This window comes from Prosopis cineraria, unplaced genomic scaffold, assembly GCF_029017545.1.
Source record: "Prosopis cineraria cultivar Desert tree isolate PC_DT_omini unplaced genomic scaffold, ASM2901754v1 PC4, whole genome shotgun sequence".
Classification (NCBI taxonomy): Eukaryota; Viridiplantae; Streptophyta; class Magnoliopsida; order Fabales; family Fabaceae; genus Prosopis; species Prosopis cineraria.
The window spans coordinates 21,517,727-21,535,338 of NW_026555335.1; the positions used below are offsets into that span (position 1 = coordinate 21,517,727).

Consider the following 17,612-nt stretch of genomic DNA (forward strand, 5'->3'; position numbering starts at 1 on the left):
CTGAAAAGAGAGCAAAGAGCAGGCGAAAAACTGGACGTGCACACAGAAGAAGCACACACGAAACACAGAAGCAGAAACGCAGCACCCACACGCCAGCTGAAACAAGCACAGAAAAACGCAGAAAAGGCAAAACACACAGCCACACGAAAATGAAAGAGCAGAGCATAAAATAGAGAACAGAGCCAGAGATGTGGGGACGGAACGAGAAAGAGAGAAACAAACATGGAGACAGAAGGAGAGTTCGGGAAGGAGATCGAAAAATGAACAAGAAACTGAGCAAAAAAAGAGGGGAGGAAGAGACCGAAAACTGAAGGAAAAACAGAGCATGAGAGGTGAGAAACTGGAAGCAAAATAAAGATAGAGAGAGGGACTGAAACAGATAAAAAAAAGAAGAAAAATAAAAAAACAAGAAGAAGAGAAAAATTGAGAGTGAAGGAGAAACGGAAAAATAAAAAAACGCAGAAGAGAAAAACGGACAAGGGAGAAGAAAAATGAAGCAAAAACAGAGCACAATAAGAGACACAAGAGAGAGAGACAAAGTGAGAGACAAGAAGGAGGACAAGAGAGAAGGAGACATAGAAAGCACCAGTGAAGGAGAAGCAGAACACACAGACGAAGTGTGCGCGAGGAAGCTCGAGAAAGAAGAAATGCCGAGTTCATCACCATCCTTCTCTTCCTCTACGTCACTATCACCACAGTTATCAGCTACAAAAAAAACAGCTCGGCTTCTGTGATAGTGTGGGCTTCCTAGTCATCTCTTGGGCCTTCAGTGGCATAATCTTCGTCCTCGTTTACGGCATCGCCAATATCACCGGTGGCCACATCAATCCTGCAGTTACATTCGGGCTGTTCTTGGCCAGGAAGGTGACATTCATCCGAGCTTTGGTGTATATAGTGGCTCGGTGCTTGGGAGCTATTTGTGGTACTGGACTGGTTAAGGCTCGGTGGTGGCCTAGTTGTGGACGTATTGCTTTAGAAGAATTAGTGCAGAGAGGTCATGGTTTTGATTTTGTCAACAGCAATATGGATGGAAAATTACCTACAAAAAAGTTGAAGAAGATGGAGTAGGGTGCAAGTGGATCCCTGCGTCTAGCTAGGGATGGGTGTTCAACATATCAACAAAGAGCATTGATTCTCATCCTGATCTCTGAAGATTGCAGTCGGAATTAACAGTAAGATTTCTATCTTAGATCTCTTTAGTTACAAAACTTGCTAGTTGTTAATTTACTCCATAAACTCTTGAGTATATTTTGGTTCAAATATCATCAATCGGTATGTTTATAAGTTAGTTCTTTTAAATGCCAAAGCTACTGGTTGTTTTTATTATCTTCTTATTTATTTACATGCTCATTATGTCACCATTGGAAAGGAGTTCCATTTTTCTTTTTGGATGAATTTTGAATTTTGTAATTAAGATCCAAAAAAAATAATAGTGTATACTCGTTTGTTACTTATTTGTCGTGTGAAATTTTAAGAATTTCACAAACATTTAAAATGATCTCGTACCGTATAAATTAATAAGATTTCACAGGTATCAAGATCAATTTTGTAGTATTTATATGGGTTCCAAAGCTTATTATTAAAATTAATTCTCTCTTTATACTATTTATTTAAGTCTCATGTGAGATTTCAAGAATCTTTATAGAGGCTTAAATTAATCTTTATAGATTTCAAAAATTAATTCCCTGTAACGGCAGGCACCCCAAAGCCCAGTACCGGCTGGCGCGATTCTTTAAAGCCCTGTTGCGGCAGGCACCCCAAAGTTTAGTACCGGCTGGCACGATTCTTCAAAGCCCTGTAACGCCAGACACCCCAAAGCCCTGTAATGGCAGGTACCCCAAAGCCCTGTAACGACAAGCATCTCAAAGCCCAGTACCGGCTGGCACGATTCTTTAAAGCCCTGTAACGGTAGGCACCCTAAAGCCCTGTCACGGCAGGCACCTCAAAGCCCAGTATCGGCTGGCATGATTCTTTAAAGCCCTGTAACGCCAGGCACCCCAAAGCCCAGTACCGGCTGGCAAGATTCTTTAAAGCCCTCTAACGCCAGGCACCCCAAAGCCCTGTAACAGCAGGCACCCCAAAGCCTAGTATCGACTGGCATGATTCTTTAAAGCCCTGTTACGGCAGGTACCCCAAAGCCCAATACCGGCTGGCACGATTCTTTAAAAGCCCTGTCACGACAGGCACCTCAAAGCCCAGTACCGGCTGGCACGATTCTTTAAAGCCCTGTAACGGCAGGCACCCCAAAGCCCTGTCATAGTAGGTACCTCAAAGCCCAGTACCGGCTGGCACGATTCTTTAAAGTCCTGTAATGGCAGGCACTCCAAAGTCCTGTCACGGCAGGCACCTTAAAGCCCAGTACCGAGTGGCACGATTCTTTAAAGCCCTGTAACGAAAGGCACCCCAAAGTCCTGTCACGGCAGGCACCTCAAAGCCCAGTACCGACTGGTACGATTCTTTAAAGCCCTGTAACGGCAGGCACCCCAAAGCCTTGTCACGGCAGGCACCTTAAAGCCCAGTACCGGCTAGCACGATTCTTTAAAGCCCTGTAACGGCAGGCACCCCAAAGCCCTGTCACGGCAGGCACCTCAAAGCCTAGTACCGGCTGGCACAATTCTCCAAAGCCCTGTCACGGCAAGCAACCCAAAAGCCCAGTACCGGCTGGCACAATTCTTTAAAAGCCCTGTTACGGCAGGCACCCTAAAGCCCAATATCGGCTGGCACGATTCTTTAAAGCCCTGTAACGGCAGGCACTCCAAAGCCCTGTCAAGGCAGGCACCCCAAAGTCCTGTTACGGCAGGCACCCAAAAGCCCAGTACCGGCTGGCACAATTCTTTAAAGCCCTGTAACGGTAGGCACCCCAAAACCCAGTACCGGCTGGCACCATTCTTTAAAGCCCTATTGCGGCAGGCACCCTAAAGCCCGGTACCGGCTGGCACGATTCTTTAAAGCCTTGTAACGCCAGACACCCCAAAGCCTTGTAACAGTAGGCACCCTAAAGCCCAGTACCGGCTGGCATGATTCTTTAAAGCCCTGTTACGGCAGGCACCCTAAAGCCTAGTACCGGCTGGCACGATTCTTTAAAGCCTTGTAACGCCAGACACCCCAAAGCCTTGTAACAGTAGGCACCCTAAAGCCCAGTACCGGCTGGCATGATTCTTTAAAGCCCTGTTACGGCAGGCACTTTAAAGCCCAGTACCGGCTGGCACGATTCTTTAAAGCCCTGTAACGGCAAGTACCTAAAAGCCCAGTATCGGCTGGCACAATTCTTTAAAGCCCTGTAATGATAGGCACCCTAAAGCCCAGTACCAGCTAGCATGATTTTTTAAAAGCCCTATCAAGGCAGGCACCTCAAAGCCCAGTACCGGCTGGCACAATTTTTTAAAAGCCCTGTCAAGGCAGGCACCCCAAAGCCCAGTATCGGCTGGCACAATTTTTTAAAGCCCTGTCACGGCAGGCACCCTCCAAGCCTTGTAAAGGCAAGCATCAACCAGGTCCTTTGGAACATAGGCAATTCATCTTTATTGAGGTTTTATTTTGTTCCTAAATCACATTTCATTTTAAACCCTGTGTTTTATTTTGTTTTGTTTTGTTTTGCTTTGTTTTTTTTTTTTTACTTGTAGGTAGCTAAGAGTCTTGCCCTTCCAAACAAAATACATGTTTCTCTCTTCATTCATTTCTAAGGTAAAAATATCATCTTATAAAATTTTCACTTAGAAATCAAATGAAGAGAGGGCAACTAGTCAACATATATTTTGTTTGGATCATTGTCATTTAGTTATTTTCATTTGTATTACATTGCTAAAACCAAAAAAAAATTATTATGCTATTGTGTTTGTTATCCAACAGTCTTGCATCATTTGGTCATTTTGATTTGCGTCAAATTGCTAAAAAAATAAAATAAAAAAATCATCATTTTATTGTGTTTGTTATCCTATAGTCTTGCATTCTTTTATGTTATTTGATTATTTTCATTTGCATCACATTGCTCAAAAAAAATCAAAAAAATCATTTTACTGTCTTGCATTGTGTTTAGATCTTTGTCAATTAATCATTTTCATTTGCATCACATCATCTCATCACATTACTAAAACAAAAAAAAAAATCATGTCATTGTGTTTGTTAGGAAATAGTCTTGCATTTAATCATATTTTGTCGTGTCAGGGGCAATTAGGTCTTTTCATAGGTATTGCATGGCCGACCAAAATACATGTTCTATCTTTACTTGTCACTTATGTAAGAATTCAAAAGCACACTTTTTCATATACTTACATAAGAAACAAGTAAAGAGGGGCAACTGTGAACACCGTATTTTGTCCGGACATTTTTTAAAATTAATAATAAATAATCAAAAAAAATATAAAAAAATACAAAAATGAAATTTAATCCTTTTCTTTTAGGATTATATTTTTTAAAAAATAATTTTAACAAAATCAAAAAAAATCTTGTTTAAATCTTTTAAGATCTCTCTCTAAATTATCCCAATCATTCAAAAATATTGAGAGTTAACTTTTAAGAGTTAAATTTTTCTCTTTAAATTTTATTTTTCATTTAAAAAAAATATACATGCATGTGTGTGCGTGTGTGTGTGTGTGTGTTAAGTTAATGTAAAAAATGATTAAAAGCAAAAAAAGGCTGTTTGAAATACAACCCTTATGCAGTTCACGTATACACACTCTTAGCACAAAGAAAAAAAAAGAGGATAACCACACTGCCACCAGCCAAAATAGCTTGCATGCAACAGACAGAGAATGAACCTTTATGTCTGAAAAGAGAGCAAAGAGCAGGCGAAAAACTGGACGTGCACACGGAAGAAGCACACACGAAACACAGAAGCAAAAATGCAGCACCCACACACCAGCTGAAAAGAGCACAGAAAAATGTAGAAAAGGCAAAGCACACAGCCACATGAAAATGAAAGAGCAGAGCATAAAATAGAGAACAGAACCAGAGACGCGGGGACGGAACGAGAAAGAGAGAAACAAACATGGAGACAGAAGGAGAGTTTGGGAAGGAGATCGAAAAATGAACAAGAAATTGAGCAAAAAAAGAGGGGAGGGAGAGACCGAAAACTGAAGGAAAAACAGAGCATGAGAGGCGAGAAACGGGAAGCAAAATAAAGACAGAGAGAGGGACTGAAACAGACAAAAAAAAGGAGAAAAACAAAAAAACAAGAAGAAGAGAAAAATTGAGAGTGAAGGAGAAACGGAAAAACAAAAAAACGCAGAAGAGAAAAACGGACAAGGGAGAAGAAAAAAGAAGCAAAAACAGAGCACAATAAGAGACACAAGAGAGAGAGACGAAGTGAGAGACAAGAAGGAGGACATGAGAGAAGGAGACACAGAAAGCACCAGTGAAGGAGAAGCAGAACACACAGACGAAGTGTGCGCGAGGAAGCTCAAGAAAGAAGAAATGCCAAGTTCATCACCATCCTTCTCTTCCTCTACGTCACTATCACCACTGTTATCAGCTACAAAAAAAAAACAGCTCGGCTTCTGTGACAGTGTGGGCTTCCTAGGCATCTCTTGGGCCTTCAGTGGCATAATCTTTGTCCTCGTTTACGGCATCGCCAATATCATCGGTGGCCACATCAATCCTGTAGTTACATTCGGGCTGTTCTTGGCCAGGAAGGTGACATTCATCTGAGCTTTGGTGTATATGGTGGCTCGGTGCTTGCGAGCTATTTGTGGTACTGGACTGGTTAAGGCTCGGTGGTGGCCTAGTTGTGGACGTATTACTTTGGAAGAATTAGTGCAGAGAGGTCATGGTTTTGGTTTTGTCAACAGCAATATGGATGGAAAATTACCTACAAAAAAGTTGGAGAAGATGGAGTAGGGTGCAAGTAGATCCCTGCGTCTAGGGAGCATAGAAATGGGTGTTCAACATATCAACAAAGAGCATTAATTCTCATCCTGATCTCTGAAGATTACAGTCGGAATTAACAGTAAGATTTCTATCTTAGATCTCTTTAGTTATAAAACTTGCTAGTTGTTAATTTACTCCATAAACTCTTGAGTATGTTTTGCTTTAAATATCATCAATCGATATGTTTATAAGTTAGTTTTTTTAAATGCTAAAGCTACTGGTTGTTTTTATTATCGTCTTATTTATTTGCATGCTCATTATGTTACCATTGGAAAGGAGTTCCATTTTTCTTTTTGGATGAATTTTGAATTTTGTAATTGAGATCCAAAAAAAATAATAGTGTATACTTGTTTGTTACTTATTTGTCGTGTGAAATTTTAAGAATTTCACAGACATTTAAAATAATCTCGTACCGTGTAAATCAACAAGATTTTACAGGTATCAAGATCAATTTTGTAGTATTTATATGGGTTCCAAAGCTTATTATTAAAATTAATTCTCTCTTTATACTATTTATTTAAGTCTCGTGTGAGATTTCAAGAATCTTTGTAGAGGCTTAAATTAATCACATTATCGTGTAGGATAATAAATCCTCGCAGATACAGTGATTCTCAATTTTTATGATAAATAAATGATTTTTGTAAATAATCATATAATACACAATTTAGAAAATTAATTAACTAAATTAATGCAATCATATTTATCAATTATATCTTTTAGTCATGTGAGGTTTGAATCTCTGTAGACTTTTAAGATAATCGTATTATCGTATGAGTCAATAAGACTCTATAGATATAACGATTAAGTTTTTAATATATGTATATAAATTATATATTAAAAATAATCACATTAAAATTTTAAATAAATTTAATTCCTTTATCGTGTGAGATTTTGGAATCTCCACAGATATTTAGGATAATTATATTACTGTATAAGTCAATAAAGCTTTGCAAGTATGATGATTATGAACCTTTAAAACATGTATATACACACTTAAAATATATTTTTAACACTTAAAATATACATAAGAATGAATAAATAAATTAAATTGCCAAACTCTTCTATCATGTGAGATTTCAGAATCTTCGCAGATACTTAGAGTAATTGCATTACCGTATGAATCAATAAGGTTCTACAGGTACTGCAATTAAATTTCTAATCATAAAATATAAAAAAAAATTTAACCCTTTCCTTTCTTTATTAAATATTCAAAAATGGAGAAAATAATTAAAATTAAATTACCTTTTGCAATTTAAAACACACATATCAAAATTTTAGAAATTATTTTATTTGTAAAATGGTGAATTATTTCTAATTAATTTCTCTTCAAAAAAATATATTTTCACCAATAAATTTTTAAGCCCGAACTACGTGGACTTTGATCCCCATCATAGGGTACGTAGGCCTTAGAGTCAGATTTTGAGTCAAGTCCGTCTTCCCTTATAAATAAATAAATATTTCTCATTGTGAACACCGTATTTTGTCCGGGCATTTTTTTTTAAAAATAATAATAATAATAATCACCATCATCATCTAACAAAAAAATCCTCTCTCCTTTTACCTTAGATAACCCTTCTCTTAAAAGAAAATTAATTAAAAAAAATATACTATGAAATTGAATAATTAAATAAAATAAAATAAAGAGGTAGTATCACGTGCATGCCAATTTGAACTGCCCAGCTTCAGCAACAAAAACACAGCAGACATGAAACAGACAAAAAGAAGGAAAACGAGAGAGAGAACAGTCAGCCACGCATGCACGAAGAGAACGCCGGAAAAACGCACGAGCAGACGCAGAAAAAAGGAACTTTCAGCCATGCAGAGAAACCAGAACACGTCAACGCACAGCCACAGCTACACAGAGAACACACACAGAAAAAACAAGCAGAGACGCACAATGAAAGGAAATAGAAACATGTACGTACACGAGAAAGCAGAAAGAAAAACACAGCACCAACACATACGAAACACACACAGAAAAAGTAGAGGCATGGACACGACAGAAGAAAAAGGGAAGCAGAAAGGCAGCACCCACACGCAAAGAAAAAGAAGAGCCATGCAGAAATGAAAACAGAGCAGAGAGCTTTCGGCGCACGCAGAAAATGCAGCGGAAGAGAAGGGAAAAGGAAGAAGCAGAGAAAGGGAGTAATCATTCAGCTCTTCCATCCTCTATATAAGGAGTGACAGGGCTGGGAGAAAAGAGGAGGAGGCGGAGAAGGTGAAACAGAAAAAGAAAGACCGAGAGGACTGAAAACAGAAAACAGAGACAGAGGAGAGAGTCCGGGAGAGGAAGAGAAGAGAGAAAGAAAATAGAGCAGAGAAGAAGCAGCAGAAAAGGAGAGGAAAAATGGAGAAACGAGGCGAGAAAAACTGGAAGAAGGAGATCAGAAGTAAAAACAGAGCATAGGAGAACTGAGAGAGAGCACGAGGACGAGCGAAGACTGGAGACGAAAAGAATAACAGAGCAACTGGAGAGAGAGAGAAAGTGTGGAAGTTTGCAGGGGCTACTGCCATCACTGACGGTGCACTTCGTCCTCCTCTGTGTCTTCACCTCCTCTTCCTTTCTCAGTTACGGGCATCGCGGGAGCGTTTACGGGCATCGCGGGAGCGTGTAAGTTTGCAGGGGCTACTGCTATCACAGACGGTGCACTTCGTCCTCCTCTGTGTCTTCATCTCCTTTTCCTTTCTCAGTTACGGGCATTGCGGGAGCGTGTGTAAGGTTAGTTCACACCTTATTAATTGCTTCTATGAATTTTATATCCAGGTGAATAAGTCTCGAATATACGTATTTATTTTTATGCTCATATGCTAAGCACATATATATTTTTTAAAACTTAAAACAGGAGATTTTGAGAATTTTTACAGGAATTTAAAATGATCTCATACCATAAAGATCAATAAGATTTTACAAGTATGGGGATCAATTTTGCAGATACTTATACGGGTTCTAAAGGCCCATTATTAAAATTAACTCTTTCTTTATACTAAATATTTAAGTTCCATGTGAGATTTTAAGAATCTTCGTAGGAACTTAAATTAGTCACATTATTATGTGGGACAGTAAGTCCTCATAGATATAGTGATTTTCAATTTTTGTAATAAATAAGTAATTTTTGCAAATAATCATATAATATACAATTTAAGAAACTTAATTAACCAAATTAAATGTATTTAAATTGTAACCATATTTACCAATTATATCTTTTAGCCACGTGAAATTTTTGAATCTCCGTAGGCTTCTAAGATCATTGTATTATCGTGTGAGTCAATAAGACTCTGCGGATATAACGATTTAGTTTTTAAAATATATATACATATATATTATATAATTAATTAAATCAATTAATTAAATTTAATTCCTGTCTCGTGTGAGATTTTAGAATCTCCGTAGATATTTAGGATAATCATATTACCGTATAAGTCAATAAGGCTTTGCAGGTATGATGATTAAAATTCTTCAAAACATGTATATACATACTTAAAATATATTTTTGATACTTAAAATGTACATAAGAATATAAATAAATAAATTGAATTGCCAAACTCTTCTATCATGTGAGATTTCAGAATCTTCGCAAATACTTAGAGCAATTGCATTACCGTATGAATCAATAAGGTTCTACAGGTACTGCAATTAAATTTCTAATCATAAAATATAAAGAAAGATAATTTTAAACCCTTTCATTTCTTTATTCAAAATTCAAAAATTGAGAAAATAATTAAAATTAAATTACCTTTTGCAATTTAAAACACACATATCAAAATTTCAGAAATTGTTTTATTTGCAAAATGGTGAGTTATTTCTAATTAATTTCTCTTCAAAAAATATTTTTACCGACAAACTTTTAAGCCCGAACTACGTGGACTTTGATCCCCATCACAGGGTACGTAGGCCTCAGAGTCAGATTCTGAGTCAAGTCCGTCCTCCCTCGTAAATAAATAAATATTTCTCATCATTTTTATCAAACACATGAATATAAAAGGGATAATTAAAATAATTATAAAACCATATTAATAGAGCACAGCAAACTTCAGGTAACCGTTCTCACGAACGGGTGTCGTGGGGTGCCTAACACCTTCCCCACACTCAACCGACTCCCGAACCTATTCTCTGATTTCGCGGATCACCCTTATCCTTCCATTAATCGGTTTCCCGAGATTTCCCTCAAAATCTTGGTGGCGACTCCTCGTTCGATCCGGTTCCCGCCGCGAAGGCCGGGACCTCCGCTCGCGCGCCGTCCGCGTCGCATTTTTTTCCGGGTGCGACAGTTGGCGACTCCACTGGGGATAGTTAGAGAGTCAAGCCTATAAGTCTGTTATGCTCAAAATATAATATGGTTTATCTTTATTATCCCTTTAAATTTATGTGTCCCTTGTTCCTTTCTCTTTTTCCCTTTTCTCTTTCCTTTTGTATTTTATAACATGTTTTTAAGGTAGATAACATGCGGAATAAACCTTAAGATAGATGACTTTTATTTGTACATATATTTGTTTCTGTATTTGATCTGATTAAAAGTTGGGAGTTGGGTAGCATATGAGAATAAGATAGCATGCTTGCATGCTCTCATCACACTATACACTTACACAATTTGACACACATATATTTTGGGCCCTATACCCGGGTCTGTGAGTACTATAGGTTAGTAGAGGTTAGTAGTGGTTTCCCTGTGGAGTTTTTGAACTCTCGGAGGTTACCATGAATACCTCACCCAAGCTGTTACTTGCCTAATAAATTTGGTCCCTGTAGAGCTTATGTTCTTGGAGGGCCAAGATTATTAAGTAAGGTCTTCACCTTTGTGTGAGGGCATCTTGAGAGCCTTTTAGGAATATACATCCACCCGTGAATTACACGTTTCAGACAACAGCTAGTAGCCAACCATTCTAGTGAGCACCCGATTATGAACTTAAGTCTCCCTGAATAGGACGCAGGATGAGAGTATTGATCTTTTATTGCATCATTGTCATAGCATGTCATCATAAAGTATTCGCATTTTTTTTAAAAAAACCACAAATTAAATAATTTCTCTTGTCATTGAGACTTTAGCCATGTGTTAGTTTTAGCTGCACATAGGCTAATTAATCCCTTTCTCCCTATGGGGCAATAAGCACATTGAGGAGAGAATGAATTTTTTTTTCTTGCATATCTATTATCAAAATCATTTTTATCATTTTTTTCTCCTTTCTCAAAAATAAGATTGTAAGGCTAAACCTTTCAACATTAATCATGTAGGGGATTTAAGCCTCTCGTCCATTAATTGTTTACTCCATCTCCCTATGGTGCAATAAGTATCTAGAGGAGAGGGTTTTTAAAAAAGTGAGCCAGATAGCTTGCTAAAATTATGAGAATTGTATATTATTAACCTTTGTTTTGATTAACAGGAACCGTGAGTTATCCAGAATCTTTGTGAAATTGGCATAAGGGATAAATGGCACTCGAAGGTAGTACAAATCTAAGTCATACTGGAAAATTATATCAGGGAAAAGGGATCAAATTATCTGTAAAAGTTGAGCCGCTGGAAACCTTAATTGAGTTGAGCCGTCATATCAAAGGGAAGATTATGCAAGATTTTAAAAGGAAATATGGAAATATCTTGGATCTTCTGCCAGTCACAATACATAATGATGCAATAATGGAATTAAGCCAATATTGGGATGCCTCGTTAAGATGTTTCACATTTCAAGACTTCCAAATGGCACCGACTTTGGAAGAATATGGAGAAATTTTGAGAATGCCCCTTAAGGAGAACATGGCAGTATATCTTTATCCTGGATATTTACCATCTCGAGGCACGATAGCGAAAATTTTGGAAATTCCTAAGGAAAAGGTACGAATGGTTTGCCCAGGACAAACAGAGGGAATCTCAAGAGCTGATGTAGAAGCCCACTTGAAAGTTTTGGCAGGAAAAGAGGCTTGGGTTACATTTTGCAGAGTCTTTGCCTTATGCATATATGGAATAATCCTGTTTCCATCATCAATTGGCATAATTGACTTAGGAGCCATTAGTGTATTCCAAATGGTGGAATACCATAACGTGAATCCAGTACCAGCAATCTTGGCAGAAACGTACTTGACCTTAACTCAATGTCACGATAAAGGGAAAGGAAAGGTCAATTGTTGTATTGCATTACTGGATTTATGGATGCTTGGCCACCTTTATGGAAAGACGCTTCCTTTCAGAAAGAAGAACGACTCAGACAGTAATCCACTCATGTCTTTTAAAGGCCAATTCATGATTGACGGAATGAGCTACATGGATTGGAAAAGAACCTTCTCAGAACTTAAAGAAAGTTCCATTTTATGGAAACTAGACTGGTGGTGGAAAGAGGAGGTTATTTACCATTGTGGTGACTTTCCGAATGTGCCTTTAATGGGACCCAGAGGGTGTATCAACTATAACCCTTCCTTAGCGTTAAGGCAACTGGCCTATAAGCAAAATGTTCCTTCTAAGAAAGAGGTGCAGGAGTTATACTTTCTACATAAGGAGGATGGGACAAAGTTATTAAGCCAGAATGTCAAAGAAGCATGGCAAGAGATAGGTTACAAAGGGAAGATTGAGCTAGGGATACGTGTAGTAAACTCAAGTCCAGAATACACTACTTGGCTGAAGAGTATGATTCAAGGAGCAAATCCTTTATTTCATCCTCAAAATCCCTTGTTAGGCAATGACTTGAAAGAGATTAATGGCCAATTGGTTGAATGCTTGAAGATGAAGGAAAATGAGTTACAAGCGCTTGCTAACTTAGAGTCTAAGAATAAAGAAGAATTGGAAAAATACCAAAACGAATGCGTTGAGTTACGGAGGAAGCTAGCAAAGGAAAGAGAAGGGCATAACCTTGAAGAAACACCTGAGACTAAGAAATTGAAAAAGGAAAATGCCAAACTGAAAAGGGAAGTGCAAACTAGTGATAACAAAGTTCAAAGTACTAAAGCAAGACTTGTCAAAATAGTCAGGGAAAATGATGCATTGAAGAAGGAATTACAAGACATCAGACCCATTGAGGAGATGCAGCAAGAAATCAATACGCTCACAAGACAATTGGAAAGGAAGGTGAATGAACTAGCCAGGGTGAGAGGAAGTGCAGCTGAGACAGCACAGAACTTTGTTCAGAGGCTTAATCAACAAAATGAAGTCTTAGAAGAGTGGAAATCACTTTGCCTTGATCAAACAGAAGAAACCAAAGAGTGGATGTTAAAATGTAGGCAGATAATTGATTTGGCTAATGACAAAATTCCAGAATTTGCAAGAGCATTTAAGCAAGCTGAAGGCATGGTTCTCCCTGGGGGAACTCCATTAGAGATTGTTGAATTCTTCCATTTGTGCAATGAAATTGTAAAAGAACTCAATAGCGTGACGAAGTTCTAAATCTGTATTAACATTTGAATCATTGTATGAGGATCTACATGACGCTTTGTGGTTGTGAAATTATTGATTAATTTGTACTACCATCATTTTCTTAAGACCTTGAATTTCGATAGGATCCAATGTCCTCTAATTCAATGGTCAACTTTAAATCCCCTATGAAGTAATAAATTTCTGGAGGAATTTAAAGGGTGCCAGTGTCGCGAAACCCTTATGTCTACACAATGCTGGATATCTTACGAAACAAACGTAAAGGTAAAACTTATTAAAATTAATTATTATGTTACACAGGTAAGCCAACATTGCGCCTCGAAAGAAAAACTCGGTTGACCAGATTCCCACCACTCGAGCATACAACACACGATCGCGTAGTCGTGCAATGGAAAATTCAACCGGGAATGAGTCAGCAACCTTAAATGATCGGATGTCTGCAGTGGAGTCTAAAATGGCTGAAATAAGTGACATGATGAAATTGCTAACAGAGGCTCTAAAAGGACGGAGTGATGATAACCCACCACGAAATACCGTAGCAGATGAGAACGCGGTTAATAGAACAATTGAGCCAAACAGAGGATCAGATCCTAAAGTACCCACGCCAGAGAAACAAGATTCTGGGATAGGGGCCTTTAACATACCGGATGGTCCTGGGGAAGATCATGCCTACATGTTCCAAATCCCACAAGTGCTACATAAAGAGAAGGAGTTGAAAGAAGAACTTGGAGAGATGAAAGATCAATTGAAGGCTCTTCAAGGATCAAACACGTGGGGTTCCTTAGACTTGAAAGAATTATGTTTGACCCCAGAAATCGATGTTCCCAAGAAATTCAAGATGCCAAGCTTCGATAAATATGATGGTACAAGTAACCCAATTTATCATTTGAGGGCCTATTGCACAAAGATGTCCATATGGTCACAAGATGAGAAGTTTCTGATAAACTTCTTTCCCGAAAGCTTAACTGGAGCCGCATTGACTTGGTACATGCAACTAGACCAAACCAAGATTAAAAGATGGAAAGACCTTGTGGATGTTTTCATGAGACAATACAAGTTCAATCTTGATACTGCTCCGACCAGAGAACAATTGAAAGCAATGACCAAGAAATCATTAGAGTCATTCAAAGAATATGCTCAAAGATGGAGAATAGTGGCTTCGCAAGTGCAACCTCCAATGGTTAATTCCGAACTTTGCTCGTACTTCATCCGTGCGTTGCCTAAGCCATTTTACCAACACATGATAGGAACACATGTCACTGATTTTGCTGATTTAATGGTAATTGGGGAAAGGATTGACATAGACATACGAGAAGGGAAGATAGCCACTTCTCAAGCTGAAAGTAGTTCACGAAAGAACTATGACCAAAAAAAGAAAGAAGGGAATGTGAACTATATTCAACCTATAAGACAAGCAGCTACCAATTCTCAAGTCCCTTATCAAGTAGAGGGAAGGAATCAAAGACAGCAACAATTTGGGTTCAGGCCTAACAAGCATGGACAGGATGGAGAGAGGAGAAATGTCCAATCCAGGGATAGTCGCCCATGGCCCAATTTTGGATTAACAAATGCTGAATTGTACCATAAACTTTTGACAGCCCAATTATTAGGTCCGCGACCTTATAAGCCTCTTGGTCCGCCTTACCCGGCATGGTATAATCCAAATGTTGTTTGTGAATACCACATGGGTGCACCTGGGCACTCAATAGAAGACTGTGTGACGTTTAAAAGAAATGTGCTAGACCTAGTTGATTCTAACCATATCCAGCTTAAAGAAGAGGGAAGCTCTACCCTTACTACTGATCCACTCCCAAATCACGAAAAACGAGTCAACGCTATTGAAGAAGAAGATGCGTGCTTTAAAAGCTCCGCAAGAATCAGGATGCCTATGAATGAGCTTTATGCTCATTTAAAGGAGTATGGCTATATGCGAGAAATGCTCCTCACGAATAATATCAGTGATCAAATGCCTGGATACTGTGAATATCATCAAGAGAAAATAGGCCATGACATAGAAAGTTGTGAACAGTTTAAAGGAGCTGTTAGAAAAATGATGGCGTTAGGGATCGTGTCTGTAAAGAGGGGAGACGCCAAAGTGTGCATGGTAGAAAAAAAACATGTTGAGCTTGTCATTAAAAATTTGAGCCCAAAAGAACGGGTTCAGGCAGTCTCTTTTGTGATAAACAAAGCCTCTGCAGATCTTGTACCTCACGTAAGACAACCAACATTGACCATAAGCACGCCTCATCCCTTTCCCTATGAAAGTGATCGAGCAGTCCCGTGGAAATATCAAAGCATTGTGGAGAACCACAAAAAACCCAACGTTGATTGCCGGGACAAGCAATGAAATGGCCAACCAGGGGGTGTTACTCGAAGTGGAAAACCATACTTACCATCTTACATTAGGAAAATGGTAAAAGAGAAAAATGCAAGTATTAATAGGCCAAAGGAAGACAATCCTAAAGAAATGGAAAAATTAGAAGATGAGTTTTTATCGATTATGAAGCAAAGTGATTAAGCATTGTGGACCAATTGAAGAAAACTCCAGCGCGTATCTCCATACTTTCTTTGATTTTAAGTTCCGAAGCGCATCGTCAAGCATTGCAGGAAGTGTTGAATCAAGCTTTTGTGCAGCCTAATATAACCCCTGAGAAGGTGGCAAGTGTAATGAATGTTGTAAAAGCCTCCTCTACCATTTCCTTTTCGGAAGAGGAAGTTACAGAAACCGCTGTTCACCAAGCCAAGGCTTTGCACATCACTTTGAAATGTGAAGGGTTCATAATCGCAAGAGTATTAATTGATGGAGGATCAGCGTTAAATGTCTTGCCGCTCTCCACATTTGAATCATTATCACTAGAAGCTTCAGGTGTACATAAAAGTAATATTGTGGTAAGAGCATTCGATGGATCAAGACGGGAAGTATTAGGATCCATTTGTCTCTCCCTGGAGATAGGGCCGAGCAGGTTTAAGGTGGATTTCCAACTCATGAACATAGACCCAAGTTACACAATGCTGCTAGGAAGGCCATGGATTCATTCTGCTAGGGCTGTTCCTTCTACCTTACATCAAAAGGTTAAGTTCATCAGTGATGGGAGAATTATAGCAGTTAAAGGAGAGGAGGAAATCATGGTGAGCAAACCAAGCTCACTCCCTTATATTGAGGCTGCAGAGAAAGATTATGGAGTTTCCTTTCAAAGCCTAGAGGTCGAGGGTATTTGCGGTAGTACTCACAACATCAATTCCGTCGTGGCTAAAATCATGGCGAAGAGTGGGTTTATGCCAGGGAAAGGTTTAGGCTCTCATTTACAAGGAATTACGTGTCCAATTAAGGTTTTGGATAATTGTAATCGCCAAGGGTTAGGGTATGAGCCTACCCTGGAAGACCAGATGAAAGACAAAGCAAGTTTGGCAAATGGCAAAAAGGCCAGTAAATTGGAGATTCCACACATTAAAGAATCCTTCCCAGGCCCGTCCGAGGTGATATATAAACCAGCTATCTCAGTGATCTCTTTTAATGAAGATGTACCATGCAGAACAAGTGCCTCAATTGCAGTCGATGATTCCAACAAAGTTCTGGCGAATTGGGAGTTTGAAGAGGCCAATGATGTCATTAGCTTAGAGTAATTGTTTCAATTATGTTGTTCCTATTTTATCCACTTTTGAGCCCAGGTTTAGGTAATAGATCTTGGGTATTCACTAATGCAAACTTTTGATATACATAATTCATGAAAATGAATTTCAATTGCATTCATGTCTATTTCTTTATTCCACCCTATCTACTTCAATACATCTTTCTCTCCGTTTCATTCCTGTTCCTTATTTCATATCTCGTTCCATATTCATTATCCAGGGATTTTGTTTCTTCTGATTCCATCTCCCACCCAGAGATTAATAAACCCTGTGAAGATGATTCATTCGTTGCCACTGATATGCATGATTGTGAGTCTGATGATGAAGACATAATCCAAACTTTTTCAAAGATGCTTGAATTGAGTGATAAGGGAATATGCCCACATGAAGAAGTGATTGAGATGGTTAATATGGGAACCGAGGAGGATCAAAGAATGCTCAAAATAGTAGATAATCCTGAAAGGGAAACAAATGATTGAGTTGTTCAAAGAATACATAGATGTGTTTGCATGGTCATATAAAGACATGCCTGGGCTAGACCCAAGCATTGCTCTCTCATAAAATACCTTACTTCCCAAGGTCGAGCCTAAGAAACAGAAGTTAAGGAGAATGAACACGGGGGTGTCCTTGCAGATAAAAGAAGAAGTAATAAAAGCAGTTAGAAGCAGGATTTTTGGAGGTAGTACTTACCCACAATGGGTGGCAATATTGTTCCCGTTCCTAAAAAAGATGGTCGGATTCGAATGTGTGTTGATTATCGTAATT

General features: G+C 38.6%; 3 protein-coding genes across 3 annotated transcripts; all 3 read left to right on the forward strand.

Moving 5' to 3' along the window:
* The first annotated feature begins 491 nt into the window (after positions 1–491).
* Positions 492–1,068, forward strand: LOC129308910 (aquaglyceroporin-9-like). Its single transcript, XM_054950280.1, has 2 exons — positions 492–682; positions 771–1,068. Exons 1-2 carry the CDS (start codon positions 492–494, stop codon positions 1,066–1,068), a joined length of 489 nt encoding a protein of 162 aa, XP_054806255.1.
* Positions 1,069–11,291: 10,223 nt separating this feature from the next.
* Positions 11,292–13,229, forward strand: LOC129308911 (uncharacterized). Its single transcript, XM_054950281.1, has 2 exons — positions 11,292–12,691; positions 12,818–13,229. The coding sequence occupies exons 1-2, from the start codon at positions 11,292–11,294 to the stop codon at positions 13,227–13,229; spliced, it is 1,812 nt and encodes a 603-aa protein (XP_054806256.1).
* A 376-nt stretch (positions 13,230–13,605) lies between these two features.
* On the forward strand, positions 13,606–17,326 carry LOC129308912 (uncharacterized). Its single transcript, XM_054950282.1, has 4 exons — positions 13,606–14,037; positions 14,125–15,429; positions 15,756–16,837; positions 17,068–17,326. Exons 1-4 carry the CDS (start codon positions 13,606–13,608, stop codon positions 17,324–17,326), a joined length of 3,078 nt encoding a protein of 1,025 aa, XP_054806257.1.
* The last annotated feature ends 286 nt before the right edge of the window (positions 17,327–17,612 follow it).